This window comes from Thunnus albacares, chromosome 14 (genome assembly GCF_914725855.1).
Source record: "Thunnus albacares chromosome 14, fThuAlb1.1, whole genome shotgun sequence".
In the NCBI taxonomy this organism is placed as follows: Eukaryota; Metazoa; Chordata; class Actinopteri; order Scombriformes; family Scombridae; genus Thunnus; species Thunnus albacares.
The window spans coordinates 30,294,080-30,313,774 of NC_058119.1; the positions used below are offsets into that span (position 1 = coordinate 30,294,080).

The window sequence follows — 19,695 nt, forward strand, 5'->3', positions numbered from 1 at the left end:
AGTCGAGGCCGTTCAGACGTCGTCAGTCTGGAGAGAAGAACGTGAAGAACGTGTGATGTGATGTCATAATAAGTGTTTTGAGTTTCACCTCGTCGCTGTTCCAGCGGTTGGACACTGTGGGCCGCAGACCTTTAACACACACCACCTCCAGCATGTCTTCATAGGAGGGGTCAGAGGGCACCATCTCATAGTACGGCAGCTGGTAGTCCTCCACGATACCTGAACACAGAAGAAGAAGAAGAAGAAGATGATGATGAGAGTCTTTCTCTGCAGAGGAATATCTAGACAACTGTTTACAAAGTAAAACTGAACCAAAGGAGCAAAACAGGTGTGAGACTGCACCAGTGTCCTGTTTTACACTGATTTACAAGTAAATGTGGGTTTTTTAAAATAATTTGTACCAAACTGCACCACCAGCTGTAAAATGTCTTAAAATGGAAAACCTGCCAATGAGCCTTATTCTAGTAAATCAGTATCAAATGAACAGAGCTGTGACATAAAGTGACATCACTCCTATATGAAGGTTCAGGAGTTCAAAGCTGTAATAACTGTTGTTAAATGGGACATAAGTGGAACTGAATGCAGTCAAACATGTGTTTAAATATCATTTGGAAAAGGAGGATTAATACATAAAGATATAAACAGACGCAGCTGCAGTAACTGGTTATGACCAGCAGGTGGAGCCAGTTGATGAGATTAGAGAAGCTCTGCTCTCAGCTGATTTGATTAAACTGGAAACAGCTGACTGTTACTCAGAAATATTAAACCTCAGGATGTTTTTCACTGGCCAATCACAGCTGAGCATTTAACCATAGAATATCTTCACCGGCCAATCAGAGCGGAGTACTAAAAGAATCCCTGAAATAACTGACTTAGGAGACGATCAGCTGACTGAAGCTGGTTCCTTCTGACGTTTTGATTGATCACGTTCAACCTGCTTTATCTGCAGCGTGTGTGTGTGTGTGTGTGTGTGTGTGTGTGTGTGTGTGTGTGTGTGTGTGCGCGTTACCCCCGGTGACGCAGCGTCTGGCCATCTCCCAGATGACGAGGCCGTAGCTGTACATGTCGGCCATGATGTAACCCTGGAAGTGGTTCTTGTTGAGGCTCTCGTCCAGGACCTCGGGGGCCATGTAGCGCCGCGTCCCCACCCGGGTGCTCAGAGGGATGTCCATCTCGTTAGTGTCGCTACGGCAACGCAAACGAGAGAGCCAGTCAGTCAGATGCTGAGATCACTGTTCACTGTGGTTTATAGTGAATTAATGTTCAAGAAATAAACTGAAAATAATCAGCTGTTTGGAGAATATTGTTCTGTCATATTATCACATTAACAAGCAAACAGGTGATCAATAAGACATTTATCTATTAATCAGTTTCACAATGAAGATTCAAACTAGTCACCCTAAATAAATATAAGATGTGTTATTTTAGTTTATATAGAATTTATACATTTTTTTATATATATAGAATTTATACATTTTTTTATTTATATAGAATTTATACATTTTTTTATTTATATAGAATTTATACATTTTTTTATTTATATAGAATTTATACATTTTTTATTTATATAGAATTTATACATTTTTTTATTTATATAGAATTTATACATTTTTTATTTATATAGAATTTATACATTTTTTTTTATTTATATAGAATTTATACATTTTTTATTTATATAGAATTTATACATTTTTTTTTATTTATATAGAATTTATACATTTTTTTAATTTATATAGAATTTATACATTTTTTATTTATATAGAATTTATACATTTTTTTATTTATATAGAATTTATACATTTTTTTATTTATATAGAATTTATACATTTTTTATTTATATAGAATTTATACATTTTTTTATTTATATAGAATTTATACATTTTTTTTTTATTTATATAGAATTTATACATTTTTTTTTATTTATATAGAATTTATACATTTTTTTTATTTATATAGAATTTATACATTTTTTATTTATATAGAATTTATACATTTTTTTATTTATATAGAATTTATACATTTTTTTTTTATTTATATAGAATTTATACATTTTTTATTTATATAGAATTTATACATTTTTTTATTTATATAGAATTTATACTTTTTTTTTTATTTATATAGAATTTATACATTTTTTTTATTTATATAGAATTTATACATTTTTTATTTATATAGAATTTATACATTTTTTTATTTATATAGAATTTATACATTTTTTTTTATTTATATAGAATTTATACATTTTTTTTATTTATATAGAATTTATACATTTTTTTTTATTTATATAGAATTTATACATTTTTTTTATTTATATAGAATTTATACATTTTTTTTTATTTATATAGAATTTATACATTTTTTTTTATTTATATAGAATTTATACATTTTTTTTATTTATATAGAATTTATACATTTTTTTTTATTTATATAGAATTTATACATTTTTTTTATTTATATAGAATTTATACATTTTTTTTTTATTTATATAGAATTTATACATTTTTTTTTTATTTATATAGAATTTATACATTTTTTTTATTTATATAGAATTTATACATTTTTTTTATTTATATAGAATTTATACATTTTTTTTATTTATATAGAATTTATACATTTTTTTTTTATTTATATAGAATTTATACATTTTTTTTTTATTTATATAGAATTTATACATTTTTTTTATTTATATAGAATTTATACATTTTTTTTTTTATTTATATAGAATTTATACATTTTTTTTATTTATATAGAATTTATACATTTTTTTATTTATATAGAATTTATACATTTTTTTCAGTTTATATAGAATTTATACATTTTTTATTTATATAGAATTTATACATTTTTTTAGTTTATATAGATTTTCAGGTTATATATCTGTTTTATATAGAATATATTAAGTCTTTTAGTTTAATACAGAATACACAGAAACTTCATAAAGTTGGAGTTTATACAGCCTGTATTTGTTTTGTTAGTTTTATATAGAATTTATTTAAATTTTAGTTGATGTAATAAGTCATTTTTATTTTAAATAGAGTATACATAATGTATTTGTTTCTAGTTTTATAAAGAATATGTTAGTTTATATAGAATCTATTGTGTTTTTTTCTCTCCAGGTTCAAGATACAAATCAATAAATCATAATAAAAACATGATAAACTCTTCATGTTGCATGTTATAATTTCACACTAATGGCTAACACGCTAACGTGCATCCAGACGTTACAATAAAACAACGAGGTCGAGTTAAAACCTGTTGAACTTGACGGCGAGGCCGAGGTCGGCGATGCAGCAGGTGCCGTTCTTCTTGATCAGGATGTTCTTGCTCTTGAGGTCGCGGTGGGCGATGGCGGGCTTCCCGTGCGTGCCGTAGATCTCGGTGTGCAGGTGGCAGAGGCCGCAGGCGGCCGAGTAGGCGAGTCGCAGCAGCGTCTGCGTGTCCAGCGTGGTCAGCTTCAGGTAGTCGTACAGCGAGCCGTTCTCGTGGTAGTCGGTGATGAGGAAGAGCTGCGTGAAGGCGCCGGTGCCTTTGATGTCGGCCGCGATGAAGCCTGCGGGAGGAGGGAAGAGAGGTCAGATCCTCGTCGATCAGCTGATCGGACACAAGCTGAGGAAAAGATTCAATCAACTGCAGAAAAGTTCCTTCATACAGTCGTTTGTTTAAGATTAGTCAGTTAATCAATGAATCCATCAACAGCTAATAAATCTGCTGATCAATTAATCTTAAGCTTCTCAAATGTGATTTAATGTTTTTCCTTATGACAGTAAACTGATATCTTTGGGTCGTGGACGTTGGTCAGACGAGAAAAAAAGACGAAGAAGAAGTTGTAATAGATGACTCAGCATGTTTCAACAGATGATGTTTCGTACTCTGATGACTTGTTTTCCTGTTTGTCGTCTTTCTGTCTTCAGTGTTTAACTACACAAAGTATTAAATAACCGTCCTGATAAAACAAATGTTTCATACTTCATAACAGATTCATACTTCCTCCTTTTATTTCTGCACCGCGCTGCTCTGTTGTATTTATGTTTCTACTACTGACTCTCTCAACTTCTAATGTTTTTGTCTGCCGATTACTGGAAACAGGACTTGAAGCATCACAGTGTTTTAAAGGCGTCGATGATGAAATCTGAGCGACGTTCAGCTGCTCGTGAACTGGTGACTCGTACCAACAAACCTCACAGAAAAAAAGTCTGATTTAAAAGATAAATACATGAATGTTCTTGAGGTCTTTTCTCTTCTTCGGTGGTGCGGACGGTGAGTACGCCTGCAGGGTCGTCTCAGTAAAGTTCGTCCTCTTCTTTCTCTTAAATGAATTAGTCTGTCTGCATACATACTGTATCAGCAGAGCGCCGTCATCATCAGTCTGATGGACGACGGTCGATGCTCGCTGTCGTTACTTGAAATCATCAACTAAATTAAAAATCAATCACGGTATCGATCGATCCTGGAGTCCTGCAGTCTTCAGGCTCGCTCTCAGCTTTTCATTTAGTTCTGCTGCAGTTTGTCGTTGCATTAACGTCACTGTGATGCACTGACGGCTCCGTCCAGGGAAGTAAACCTCAACCTAACTTTCATCCTTTTAACTTAAATCATCGAGTTAAAATATACTAATAATAACAACAAACAGGATTAAAAGAGCAACAAAGTCTGATTTTGTTTTTGGGTTTTTTTTGGTATGAGTGCAGAGACGGATGGACGTGACGTTACCGAGGATGTTCTCGTGTCTCATCAGGACAGTCTGGTAGATCTCCGTCTCTCTGAACCAGCTGGCTTCCTCTCGGGTGAAGAAGACTTTGACGGCGACCTTCTCTCCCCTCCAGCGTCCGAGCCACACCTCGCCGTAGCGACCCTTCCCGATCTGACGGACCATCTGGATCTGCTTGGCGATGGTCCGCTGCACCTGAGGAGGAAACACAGAGACGAGTTTAAATAATAATGTCTGGACGAGAATTCGATGCTAATGAAGACGTGTGTGTGTATGTTTGACATTCACGATCACTTACAGATAAAAGTACGATGCAGGAAAGTCATTTAATTAAAGGTCACGTTGAGGTTTAGAGTCGATATGTTCAGATCATGTAAAGATGTTCTGTTGCTGCCACTAAACTATTTCTGCCTTCTGCAGTGTTTCACCAGGTTCAATTCTGGACTTTTTAAGACCTTTTTAATACAACATAGAGTGAATTTTAACACCAGAGACTGACAGGAAACCCTTCAATCATTTATTAGCTACATTCATTTATTCACATTTATATCACTAGTTTATAGAAATATAATTAATAACTGAATGTGACGTGGACCCAGATGAGAGCTAATGGATTCAACAGTTATAAAATAAGAATGTATTTGTGCAGCTGCTTGTGTTTAAACAACATCTCACATCTAAGAACTTTGTCTTATTCTTACATTTTTATTAAAGAAACAGAGGTTTTCAGAATGTTGGTAGTTCTCAGTGAGGCATCAGAAAAGTTTATTCCTAATCCAATAAACTATTTAGAGAGTTTTCAGGATTAATTTCAGTTTATTGTGTCATTGTGTTTCTGTATGAAGATGACTGATGTAGAAACAGAGAAAATGTAGAATTTTCTGGGTGTTAGACGTCAAAAATGGTCAAATAGAAATATTTACCTCTTCTAGAAACAATTCAAGCAAACAAGAAATATGTAAGAAATCCAGAAAAGGCCGAGTGAGGAATATTTATATGTAATTACGTAACATTACATCCTGTTGGTCGACGTGAATCCTCCAAATTTAAGACTTTTTAAGGATCCATGAATATCCAGATTGAAACCAGAACACTTGTTGACTGATCACGTTTAACTTCAGAGTCCCAATAAAAGTCCAAATTCTGTTTCCATGATGCAAAAAAAATAATAAAAAGGAAACACTGCAAACGTACAGATTTTTATCAGCAGTGTTTCCAGTTAATGCTCAGCTTCTCAGATGTTTACATTTCTACTGCATGTGTGTATACTTCAGGTCATTAAGGTGTGTGTGTGTGTGTGTGTGTGTGTGCAGTGCTGTGTTCCTACCAGCAGGGGGAGGCCTGAGCCGCTGCCGGAGCTCTGTGATTGGTGAATGAGGTCTTTGAGCGACTCTCCAGCAGGGATGAAGACTTCCTGCTCCAGATCCCTGTGATACCGCTGCCGCTCACTCTGCCACTTATACCTGCACACGCACACGCACACGCACACGCACACGCACACGCACACACACACACACACACACACACACACACACACACACACACACACACACACACACACACACATTATACCTCTATCTATAGAGCAGCAAACAGTTTATTTTTGTACTTGTTGTCTTCAGGTAAACACAGTTTTCCTCCTGAAGTCTAACAGTGTGTTTCCGGTACGTTGTTGCTGCAGCTGCAGGTGAGTTTCATGACTTTCACACCTGTAGTTTGGTTCATTTGGTCCGAACGAAGGAAAAAAAAAAAAAAGACTCATTGTTGTCTTTTAGTTCTGCTTCGGTTCGTCTTCACACTCACTTGTTTTTATTTATAAACAAACTAGAAGCTGTAAAACATGACGTCACCGGGTGACTCAGTCATTGGATAGTTTTGATGACATCATCCTGCATGATCAGCGATACCTGCAGACTCAGAGCTCACCTATGTAAACATGTATTTATTTGCTTATTAATTCTATTCCTGAGTATTTATAGATTTGTCTTCCTTCCACAGAACTACTCTCCAGAGACTGAAACTCTAAAACGATGCTGACGGTCAGTGTGAAGTCTCACCTGTAGTAACAGACCACGGTGACGCAGATCAGAGTGCAGCAGCAGACCGTCATGGAGATGAGGAAGGCCAGCCAGTGTGGGCTGCCTTCTGGAGACATCCGGCAGAGGAAAACAAAAACAAACAAACAAACACAAAACACACTGTGGTTAAATAAAGTCTACCTCCACCTTGATCAACACCTGAATCTGTCGGCGCCGGCGGCCGGTCACCGGAGGAAAACGTTACCGGAGGGAGCCAGCGGGGGGAGGGTGGGCTGCAGGTCTCGGTTGCAGAAGTCGGTGTTGCAGCACTCGATGGTCCTCCTGGTCTGAGCTCTGGGAGAGTCCTGTCAATCACACCGGGTACAGGTGATCAATCAAACCTCAACCAGACACTGACAGGCTTAAAGTTCACAATGTTTCAAACATTGTCAGGAGACCAAATGAACTGTGACATGTGTTTCTTGCTGTAATCACTCCTCCTCTTCATACTGACCATTAGAAGATCATTTTTATTGAGTGTTTTCATGTTAAGTCGTCTTCCTGAGTAAAAACTAAATGATTCTTTAGTGCAACATTCCCTATTTTTTATTATTTTCTTATGTTAGAGCTGCAACTAACGATTTATTAATTTAAAGATTTATATTTTCATTATCAATGATATAATCTGCTGGTTATTTTCTCAATTCATCTTTTTGTCTATAAAATGTCAGAAATTATTAAAATATGACGTCTTAAAATGTTTCCTTTAGTTTGATCAACAGTCAGAAACCCAGAAATATTTAGTTTAATATCATTTATGACACAGAAATCAAATCTTCACATCATCAGTAATTTTGCATTAAAAAAAAAAGACTAAAACAATAACTCAGTTATTAGAATAGTTTTCTGTTGATCGATTAATCAGCTGATCGTTGCAGCTCTATTCTTCCACCTGCAGCTCAGCATGGAAACAAAGATATGTCATGTTTTCTTTTTCTTTTTTTACTAACAGTAATATATTTAAATCTTGTTTTTTAGGACTTTACTGTCTTTTATGTTAATTGATCCTCTCAGAGTTCACCGAGACATAAAGAACTCCTGATGATGATGATGATGATGATGATGAGCTGAGGCTGCAGACTCAGTCTCTGTTACATAAACCGACACTTAAATAAGATTCTTGACTTGATTTCCTGTCTGAACTCGATTCCTCTCAGTGATCTGGTTTTTCCAGGTAAACACAGACGTGTGTGTTTGTGTGTGTGAGTAATTCAGTTTGTGTTTCACATTAAGTTAAGTGTGTGTGTGTGTTTACCTTGCACTGGAAATGCGAGCCTTCGTACTTCATGCAGCCGGAGGTGAGGATGGCCTCTCCGTGCTCATCCTCCTCGATGATGGCGAAACACTGACCGTTAGTCCTGAAGAGACACACACACAGACCATCGATACGTATCAATAACAGTGACTTTAAACCTGTTTACTCCTCTAGTTTCTACCAGTAACAAGTAGTGAACATTAACGCTGACACATCATCATCTTTTTAAGTTGATATGTTGAACTTGTTAGCAAACAGTTGCTTGTTTCCACATCCAGCAGTTACAGAGCAACATCAACCTCACATTGATAATGACAATAATTACTTGTGGGGTTCCTCAGGGTTCTATGTTTGGTCCTTTATAGTTTCAATCTGGTTAAAGCTGCTTATATTTATGTTTTTTGTCCACTTTTTTGCTGTAAAATAGTCTTATTATCTGCTTAAAAAGTAGCTGTGGCTAACATGTTAGCAAATAGCTGCCTACCTCACATCCAGCAGTTACGGAGCAACATTATCATTCATGTGGAGTCGTGTTTCTGTCCACCTGGTGAATGTGAGTCCAATATTCACTCTCTTTTAGTTCTGTTTTTACTCTCTACCAACTCCTGAGGGAAATATCTGGCTCTTTAGCTGCTAAACGCTGCACTATGTTCACCAGCTAGTCTACAGCTAACTGTGTCCGTTTGCTGTTTACGGCTTTTTCTCTCTGAAAACGACGCTATGAGACGACGCTGACTTATTCCACCATCCTCAGGGCCAAACTGAGTCGTTTTGGGGCCCTTTAGTAAGATTTCATCCGCTCTACCTTTGACCCGGACCTTTCTATCCCAGATTCTACTGTTTTCTACTCTGCTGTGTCGACTCACTGGCAGGTGTTGTTGGTGGCGTCTTCAGGACAGTGTCCGGAGCAGTAACAGCTGAGGAAACGGGCGGCGTCCTCGGGCGCGATGGTGGAGTCCTCGCCGGGCCGCCGAGCCTCAGGTTTCACCCCCGTCCCCTGCAGGACGTGGTCCGGGTTCTGACCCGCAGCTGGAAACACAAAACACAGACCTGAGTGAGAAGTTGTGCACAAACCTTCATATCTGGAGACAGAGGAGACTGTCAGAGACATTAAAGTCTTAGTGATGTCAACACATGTATTGATTTGATCACTCTGATTGATTTGCTGATTGTAGTTGTTCTGTATCAGCCTGCGAGGATCAATACGTTTAGTGACATCAGAGTAAAATGCCGCCTTTGCTTCTCAACACTTCCTGTTTCCCAGCAGATCAAGGATGTAGCTGTGAGAGTTTTTAGGGCAGCGACTAACGATTATTTCCTTGATTAATCGCTCTAAAAAGTTTTACTGGAGGAAAAAGTCAGAAACGTAACGATTACGAACCACCTGACGCTGATCCTGAACACGTCACGGAGAAACACGTCGTTTGTTACAGCTGATTGTTATGATGTGTTATGATGTGGAGACTCGGGGGGGACAGAGTGGAGCCGGCAGAACAGACTCCAGGTCAGATTAATCAGAGTGACTCCTGCTGGAGGTGAAACATTCCTCCTCTATCAGCAGGACAACAGTCTGTGTGGAGGCAGCGAGGAGGAGGAGGAGGAGGAGGAGGAGGAGGAGGACATGTGACGAAGCTCCATATAAGGACCACAAGCTATTTATACTGACCAGCGGCCGCTACACCAATGACTGTGTGTGTGTCTGTTTTTTCTCATAATCTTCAAATTTTAGTCTTTTTTTTTTTTTTTTTTTTAGAGACATCCAACGTTTCATAATCTCACATCTGCATCAACAACATCTGAGAGAGGTCAAAGGTCACAGCTCATAGATTAGAGAGAGCTGCTGCTGTCCTCGTATCTTAAAGTTTAGTTTGTTTGGATTTAAACATGAATTTAGTTTTATAAATAACATTATTGTTAGTATTGGTTATTTTCAGCCCCAAAATGACTTTTAAAAAATGTTTTAAGAAACATAAACATGTTTTTTCCCCAAACACACCAGAACTTTGAACAGCGTTCAACGTGCCGTATGATGAGTTTAGAAACTATCTGATCAGAGAACAAGTCAACAAGACGGTGAATCTCACTCGTCCCTGTAAATGTTTCTACGCTGGACGCCTGAAAAACACTTTAAAACACTAATCCTTTCCATATAACTTATATATATTCAATTATTTATCATTATTTATTTAATATAACAGGGAGAAAAAAGTCTCAGTGATCATTTTGAACACATTTATTGTCTAAACTCATCATTTCTGGACTTGTTTTCATTGTGCTTCTGATTTGTTTTAAATAAAGTTTCTTACTTGTGTTTATAAATAAAGTTTATATTGTTATTATTATTATTGTTATTGTTATTGTAGCAGTGTCTGGAGGTGGATGTCTTTCCTGTGAAGGGATAAAAAGGTCAGACAGGGAGGAGCAGAAGTCTTAATCCCTCCATCCTTCTTATCAGTCCACCTTTACTGTTTATCTCCATTCCTTCTCTAATCTGCTGTTTTTCTGTCTTCTGTCCATCCCTCCCTCTTCCTCCCTCCTCCTCCCTCCTCCTCCTCCTCCTCCTCTCTGCTTTTCCTTTTCCTCCTGTTGCTTTTCAAATCAACTTTAAAAAACACTTCTATCTTAGTTTTTATTCACCACATATTTGGATTTCTGCTCCAACTCGGCTCTTTTAAAATCGAGGATCAAGACTTCTGTTTGTCTTTTATTAAATTCTGTTTAATCTATTTTATTTGACTCCTTTTTTAATCTCATTTCTGTATGTTTTTACATTTCTTAATGCATTTTATGTTTCATATAAAGAACTTTAAACTGCCTCGTTGTTGTTGTTGAAATGTGCTTTAAAGAAATAAACTTTGTCTTCTTCTCTGCTGTCTGAGCTCATGAGGTGTGTAGACCTGCATGCTGTCATGTCTGGACATGAATACCTGCACACCTACACTTTGAGCTGCCTGGTCGCCACAGCAACAGTCCCTCCATCTGTCTATGACCCCCCCTCCTCCCTCCTCCCTCTCTGCTACCGCTGCAGGAGTCTTCCTCACAGTAAACACTGATCCTGTGACTCCGGTTTGAAGCTCAGAGGAGAATCAGAGGAATCAGTCTGATGTCGCTTTGATGAGCCGATGACATCACATTAAAAACAGAGTCACTCTGCAGCTCTGACCTTCATCCCTCCGTCCACATCTGATCCTGAAGAACCCACTGACTGCTTATTTAACTGCTGTTTGTTAATCACATGAAACACATTCAAGCAGACTGACTGAGCTTTAAACACATTATTATGTTAGATTATCAATTAGTTGTCATCTATTAAATTAATCACCAACTATTTTGATAAATGATTAATGGTTTTGAGTCATTTTTTAAGAAAACAAAAGTCAAAATTCCCTGATTCAGCTTCTTAAATGTGAATATTTTCTGGTTTCTTTAGTCTCTTTGACAGTAAACTGAAGATCTTTGGGTTGTTTTTCACCATTTTCTGATCCAAACAAGTAGTTGAAGCCCTAATATTGATATTCCAATGATCCGTTGTCTTATTTCAAAGCAAAAGTATCAAATATTTGATACTTTGAGCTTCTGAAATGTGACAATTTAATGCTTTTTATTGTCATACGTTACAGTAAAGTTAATATCTTTGGGTTTTGGACTGTTGGTTGGACCAAAAAAGATAAAAAGACATTTAAAGACGTTGAGCTGTGGGAAATTATAACGACCGTTTATCAATATTTACTGACATTTTATTGAAAAAACAATTAATCGAGAAAGTAATGATTAGTTACGGCCCTAAATTGTTTTTATCATGCTACAATACAATTAAGGCTTTAAATAACGATTATTTTCATGATCAATTAATCTGTCAATTATTTTCTCTATTAATTGATTAGTTCGGTTGATCAGTGTTTCCTAAAGTCCAAGACGTTGTCCTCAAATGTCGTTTTGTCCACAACTCAAAGATATTCAGTTTACTGTCATAGAGACTAAAGAAACCAGAAAATATTCACATCAGAGAATTTGAGCTTTTTTTTCTTAAAAAATGACTCAATACGATTAATTGATAGTCAAAATAGTTTGTGATTAATTTAATAGTTGATAACTAATTGATTAATCGACTAAATGTTGCAGCTCTAGACACAGAGAACAACTTCCAGCTGAAGGAACAAGAAGAAACAAACATTTCTGTCTGAAACAGGACTTTAAAATAAGCACGACTTTAATTTTAAATGTGCTAAAATTAAAACATGATTTAAAAAAAAAAAAAAAAAAAAAAAAAGGAGCAAACTCAACAGTGATGTCATCACCGTCTAGACCTGAAAAACCTCACAGACTGTTCCTCGCCCTCCCACCTCTGAGCTGTGATTGGCTGCAGCGCCGTGACTGATGTTAGCGAGGAGGAGAGAGAAGTACAGGGATAGTGGGTGGGTGTGTGTGTGTGTGTTGAGGCTGGAAATGGCTGCTCTGTTTCAGTGTGTGTGTGTGTGTCTCCATCCACATGTGTGCTTAATTGTGCCGGCAGTCAGAGTGGAGACTGAGGTCTGGCAGAGAGCACGCTGGGTAATCAGACTCTTTCCATGTGCTCTTAAAGTCACAGCGCTGCGTCAGGACGACTGTTTATTTACATCCAGCAGCTGTCTGATAAAACACTCTGATCTGCAGCCAGACGGCCTTCTGCTGCCGCCGTCCTCCCTGCATCTGACCGGCTGGAGAAACAGCGACAGTGGACGCAGAGTTAAAAAACACGCAGGAGCCTCACGCAAGGATCCCTCATGTGAACAAGTCAGGTGTCCATAAGTTCAAGATCCCCTTCAAATGTGCTTTCAGTGGAAGTGATGGAGGCCAAAATCCACAGTGTGTCCACACAGTCATTTAAAAGTAGATGTGAAGCTTATATTCAGCTTCAGCAGTCTGAGTTAGTCATATCAAGTGGATATCTGACACATTTACAGTCTTTTTAGCATCAAATTTGATGCTAAAATTTGTGTTTCCCTGTTGAGCTGCAGGTGGAAGTATAGTAACAAAAAGAGGGACTTTGGCACTAAAAAGACTGTAACGTTGAAAGATATCTACTTGATTTGACTCATTTGGATGCTGAAGCTTCATATTAGCTTCAGATTAACTTTTATGAAGGGATCTTCTAATGGTCAGTATGGTCAGGAGGAATAATTAAAGCAAGAAAAACATGTTAAATGTTCATTTGGGCTCCTGACTGTTGAAAAACTGTAAAAACTGTAAAGTGAAAGAGGAGCTCTGTGCTGAAGCAGTCGGTGTGGTCCGCAGACATAAAGTTTGCTGCTCTGCTGTCATGCAGAGAAACTTTATGACCGTGAGTTAGTCAACAATGAGTCACTGACTGCAAATGCAGCATATTAAAGATGATATGATCAAACTCAACTGTAACCACACTGTAGCAAAGAGAAATCAAAAAATGCTCAAGAAAAAATTAACAACAAACAGAACATAAATGTAACGACTTCAACCAGGAAGGAAATTAAATAGACGAGCTTGGATGGAAAGTCTGAACATCTGGGGCTCAGTATCACCACTGACTTCCTGAATCGATTCAGTATCGCATTATAATACCGATTGTGCTCAGATATGAGCAAGAGATTGTCAGAGAACTGATGCTGTAAATTGTAACCTGGTGCATTATTAAAAATATTAATATTTACATTGATGTACCTTTTATGTAACATGAACACACTGCAGCAGCCTTCACAACATAGTGCAACTCTACAGTCAGTGAGGATTGAATGACCAGATAAGTGCTTTCTTTAGTGCAGCGTATAAACAATTTTAGATTTTAAATCGAATCACGAGGCGGCCGGTGTAAATAAGGCGGCTACAAACATACCTACTGTAATGTTAACATCACTGATACCTCAGGAAAACACTTTGCTGTGATTCTCTCACTAAGCTTTTGTGCGTCAGGCTTGGCGATGCCTTCAGCTCCCGCCACGTTCGACGAGATCTCGTGGCCAGATCTCGGCGGGAGCTGAAGGCATCGCCAAGCCTAAAGGCAGATGTCTGGTTTCATTTCCGATTTAAAATCCACAGGAAAAGGCGTATATTAAAAGAATTGATATCAGAAAATATATATATATATGACGATCAATTTGAATTGGAAAATCGTTTTTTTTTTTTTTTTAAAACCCAGACCTATGAACTTCTATAAATTACAGCGTCTGAGCAGTTGTTTCCTCCTTCCTCTCTTCAGTAGACAGGAATGTGGCCGTGCTGCTGCTAAAAGCAGGCTGGAGAGGCGCTTGTTTTCCCTCCTGCCATGTCCCAGTTACTGCTGTTAAAGCACAGCAGAGGAGGTGAGAGAGAGAGAGAGAGAGAGAGAGAGAGAGAGAGAGAGAGAGAGAGAGAGAGAGAGGGGGGGTTGAACAGTATTTGAAAGTCATTGTTATCTTCTCCTCTGTGTTGGAAATGTACCAGACTCACTCTGAACTGCCCCGAGGTGATAAACTCCACCCATCTGGTACATGGTGCACCATGCACAAAACAAACAAACAAATGATCTGTACATACTGTGTGATATTACAGTTAGGGCTCAGAGCACCAACATGACCTCCAAGAAAGTTCAGACCGCTGGACACTTTCCAGATCAACAGAAGATTACAGAACTAGGGTAGGGAAAATTAAACTAATTTTATGGGTTACATATTGAGCAACAAAAGTCCAACAGAAATGAACTGCCTTTCTGCTTCCTACAGCAACATATCTGCTCTGTCCTGTGTTCTCCTTTGAGAAAAAACTGAAACCAAAAAGGGAGAAATGTATATTTTAAATTCTTCAATTTCATGATGGGGCCCCCTAGTTTTATATTATTTCAACTGAATACTATTCCTTCATCTGCTTACATAGCTGGAGTCCTTGATGACGTGTCATCCTATTGTCAGCAGAGCAGACGGTCACACTGAGCCTGATAGCATCCTGCTACACAACACAAGACTCTGAGCAACAACCCACATTAGCTTTACTGCTAAAGTCTCCTTCTTATCTAACTTACAAACATGAACACACGTCTCGTCCTGCAGCTTAGCTTGTTGAACGAGCCACCAAACAAACCAGGGAAAAATGCACCGCTAATGTCAGTTAGCAGCTGGACAGCTGATTAGCTGCTCAGCTGCAGCACATTAAACATCATGTAGTAAACATAACTGCAAATGTCACTTCAGACCTGTTAGATGCCGGTTTGGTCGTTGCTCTTCAAAATCCCTGTTAGCGACACGCAGTCTATGACTCATCGCTACAGCAGTTTGTTTACTTTGCCTCTGTTCATACAGTGTAACAATGGTAGCCTGCCAGCTGCTGTCAATCAAACACTGACACGCCCCCCCAGCTGCTGTCAATCAAACACAGACACTGACACGCCCCCCCCAGCTGCTGTCAATCAAACACAGACACTGACACGCCCCCCCCAGCTGCTGTCAATCAAACACAGACACGTCCCCTCCAGCTGCTGTCAATCAAACACAGACACTGACACGCCCCCTCCAGCTGCTGTCAATCAAACACAGACACCGACACGTCCCCTCCAGCTGCTGTCAATCAAACACAGACACCGACACGTCCCCTCCAGCTGCTGTCAATCACTTCAGAAGGCTTTAATTTTTTTTTACTGAAAATGGGCCTTCAACCAACATGTAGGGCCAGAATGTATTTTTTTATTTTATTTTTTTTTTAGCAAAAATCTGGTGAGAGCCAGTCAGCGTTGTTGACATCTGATGTGACTGATTCAGTAATTTAATTACACTTTAATTATAGATGAATTAATTTTTAAAAAGGACTTTTCTAATTAGCAGGAGTTGAAGGTTATTTCATTAACATTTAAATGAAAGTAAATATCAGCACCAAATCTTTTGAGGACTTTAAGGAGATCATGATTTAGTCCATCGAGGAGAAGCTGCTTCTCTCTTATTACGAGCCGTCATCACTTCTGCGGGTCGACAGGAGAGGACGACACGTAATGAGGTGAGTCTCAGCTGTGCGTCGTTCTGCTGATGATCAGAGAATGTGATCAAAATGACTGTTATCAAATCCACCTCATGATACGACGTCCTGTCACCTCTCTGACCTTCAGCACAGCCACGGTACAACCTGAAGTTTATCAGTCACAGTAAGGAAGGTGATGACTTTATTTTTCTGTGGTATCACAGCCAAACACCAGCAGTACTGCAGCAGTCTTCTATATGTTAAGCTGCAATATTAAAGGAATCATTTTGTTTCATCTTGCTCCCTTTTGAGTGCCTCTATAAATACATTTATTATCATGATTATTGATAGACGTTTGCAGCCCCGCTACAGAGACAAAGTTTATTTTGAAAGTTGAAATCAGAAGGTTTAAACTTTACTTTGAGTTAATTTCACGTCTTCTACCTGAGCTAATTATCATGTGTCAGTCTGTTCTGCTGCCTGTTTAGCAGGACTCCTCAATTTAGTCAAAACAACAAGTAAAAAGCGTCCTGATGCACATCGTTTGTTTCCTTTCTGTGCAGAAATATTTCATCTTTGTAATTAGAGCTGCAACGATTAGTCGAATAGTCACAATTTTGATAATCGAATCATCATTTGGACTAATTTATTAAGAAGAAATGTTAATATTTTCTGTTTTCTTTAGTCCTTTATGACAGTAAGCTTCTAAATCTTTGGGTTGTGGATGAAACAAGACATTTGAGGACGTCATCTTAGACTTCAGGAAACACTGAACGACGTTTTTCACCATTTATAGACCAAACAACTAATCGATTAATTGAGAGAATATCTGAAAGGTTAATTGATAGTGGAATTAATCATTAGTTCCCATCACTGTTAAATCCTCGTTTCCAGTTCCTCTCCTGTTTGTTTTCCACTTTAACAACCGAAGCCCTTTTTCCATCAAAGCAGCGCCTCCCGCCAGCCGCTCCAAAACGCCGTCTCTCCTCCGTCAACTTCCTCCCACAGATGTTTACTCTGCTGCTGCTGCTGCTGCTTTGTCGTGGTGACGGCGGGCAGCTGAAAGCTTCCCAGTGAGGTAATTAACAACGTGGCGCTCATTAAAGCCTCAAAACAACCAGAAAACAGAGCAGAGCTGTGAAGTAAAGACACCTTCTCTCCCCGATTTATTCACTTGATTTTTTGACGTGTGTGATTTAAGATTTACACATTTTAATTTGAACGTTCATTTGTTTTACTGTCGTCATGCAGCAGAATTTAGATTCCGTCATCGATCGAGATAAAAAGCAGCAAATAAACATTTAGTTTCAGTGCGACACCGACTGTGTGGTGTTCAGCGACTCTCCGTCTTCACAGAGCTGCGACAGAAAAAAAGACCAGAGAGGAGAAATAAACACTCTTTCAAAACGGTGAATATGTTTCCAGAGGGACTGAAGGATATTTCCGGAGAACAATGGCTGTTTGGAGCATTTACCACCGCTGACAGCTCGTATAGTGCCATACAGGAAATGGTTCATGTGCAGAGAGGAAGTGAGAGCGGCAACAATCAGCTCAACAGCTTCCTGCAGGGAGGAGACGGGCCGACAGGAGGGAGAGTTTCTGCAGGCTGATCTCATACATGAACGCTGAAACTCTGCGACTTAGAAGAAACATCATCTTTAAATTCTTTAAGCAGGGATTTGTATTCTGTGTTTGTATCTTTATAACGTCAAGATATTTCTTCCAACTATTTTCATACCATAAAAGAAATTAAGAGAAGTTGAGAGAAACACGGTAATAAGCTAAAAGATTGATTGATAAGATAAGTGTTAGATACGATCCGCATCAGCAAGATCAAATATTTAAACTTCTATCTGGTGTTGAAGGTGTCGTCATGTTCAGAGCTGCAGCTATACGTCGCTTAATTAAAGAAAATTAATCAGCAATCATCGAATAATCAAATAATCTTTTATTTTTCAAGCAAAAAAGTAAAAATATTCTCTTGATTCTGCTTCTCAGATGTGAGGATTTGATGCTGTTTTTTGTTGTCATGACAGTAAATTAAAAATATTAAAAATATTTATGTTTCAGACTGTTTTGAAATGATTTTTTAAACATTTTATAGACAAAGCGATGAATTGATTAATCATGAAAACAGTCAGAAACTACGAAGGGAAACTTTTACACAGTCTGATCAATATTAGTTTTCAAAGTTTGATGAATTGAAAACTTTGACGTTTTTATCATAAACATTCAGATTCACACGACAACACAAACGTGTTTGTTTCAATAATCCTTTAAAAAAAATACATCTGATGACATCATATTCCTATTTTACACAGATGGTCAATAAGTTAAATGCTGACAGGTTTAAAGTTTTTGAATATAATTATTGATTAATCTACTAAACATTTGATCTATAAAATGTCAGAAAATGACTTTAGGTGACTTCATCTAACGTTTTGTTTCATCTGATCAACATTCAGTTTATCATCATGTGTGATGAAGACGAGCGTGTAACGCTCACATAAGAGAAGCTGAAACCAGCTGATGTTCAGAGTTTCTGCTTTTCAAAATAAAATAATTTATTAATTATCAAAATAATTTAAGGTTCTGCAGCTCTGATGTTTTCTTTACATGTTTCATCTTTTTTTTGTAAAACATTAAAGAAACACTGTTACACGTTATTCATCCTGATCACACATTGATCTGACTGGTCCAGTTTTATATTATTGATCTATATTGATAAGGAATATCGTCCCTGTTTTCTTCCAGTCTTCTAACTGTGTCGTGCTATTACGACGCTGCTGGCGCTGACTTGATTTCACAAGGTCACTCAAGTTTGAATTTATCTTCTGTTGTCATCTGAACATTTTTCAAGCCATTAAAAACCTCTGATGCTACATTTCAGACCGTCATGGGAAAATAAAAAACTCTCTGCTGAAAACAAACGGATTCTCTGAGTGTCGAAGCATTAAAACTTCTGACTTTACGATCGATGAATTCATGTTTCTAAACATTACAGAAGAACTGAAGCCAAAGTCAACAGACGTGAAGGTGAAGACGTGAACGGAGGAGTGGAAAAATACTTTGATAAGACGCCAGAGAACGAGAGAGTCTCTCCCTTTCCTGTGTGTGTGTGTGTGAGACACTGATATCAGAGTCTGAGTCAATCACAGAGTCGCTAACGCTCTCGTCTGAGCGCCGCCCTGCTCTTATCAGCCTGCTCTGTGTGATCGGCGGGTCAGAAGGTGACCTTTCTCATGTTCAGAGCTGCAACTTTTATCTGCTGCTCAGACCACATCCACACCGCGTCGCGCCGGCACAAACCCTGAAAAAAAGGCTTCATCTCACAGAGAGTTTGGCCTCTTTTGTCCACAATAAACCGACATCTTTCACACCCAGAAACTGAGTTTTACAATCTGCACAGCGTATAAAACCCTCACAGCCTCAAACCAGATCAAGTTTTCTGTTTTTCTATGGATTCAGTGTTGTTAAATTAGGCTGCAAATAATTATTTTCTTCATTTTAGTTTCCGTTAGTTTCCAGTTTAACTGTTTTGTTTTGTCTATGAAATGTTAGAAAACTAGGAGCTAGGAGTCGCCGATTCACGCCGGCGTGATCAAACGACGCGTCTGTTTCAGGACGTCAGAGCATAAGAACAAAGTCACATGAAGTGTTGATGTCGACTTCTCTTGAAACTCTACGCCAGCTTTTGTTTGGCCTTGATAAACCAAGTA

General features: G+C 37.9%; 1 protein-coding gene across 2 annotated transcripts in view; it reads right to left on the reverse strand.

Annotated features, from left to right (window-relative positions):
• LOC122996620 (bone morphogenetic protein receptor type-1A-like) overlaps positions 1-19,695 on the reverse strand; it is a 59,210-nt gene that overhangs the window by 1,884 nt on the left and 37,631 nt on the right. Inside the window, exons 4-12 of one of the 2 annotated variants that reach the window (XM_044372197.1) lie at positions 8,908-9,070; positions 8,042-8,144; positions 6,992-7,091; positions 6,766-6,850; positions 6,036-6,171; positions 4,711-4,903; positions 3,253-3,550; positions 1,010-1,185; positions 89-219 (exon numbers count right to left, since the gene is read on the reverse strand). In XM_044372197.1, the coding sequence (XP_044228132.1) occupies positions 89-219; positions 1,010-1,185; positions 3,253-3,550; positions 4,711-4,903; positions 6,036-6,171; positions 6,766-6,850; positions 6,992-7,091; positions 8,042-8,144; positions 8,908-9,070 (1,385 nt within the window). Of the gene's footprint in view, positions 1-88; positions 220-1,009; positions 1,186-3,252; positions 3,551-4,710; positions 4,904-6,035; positions 6,172-6,765; positions 6,854-6,991; positions 7,092-8,041; positions 8,145-8,907; positions 9,071-19,695 lie in introns of both variants that reach the window. The other variant, XM_044372196.1, reaches the window with a different exon arrangement.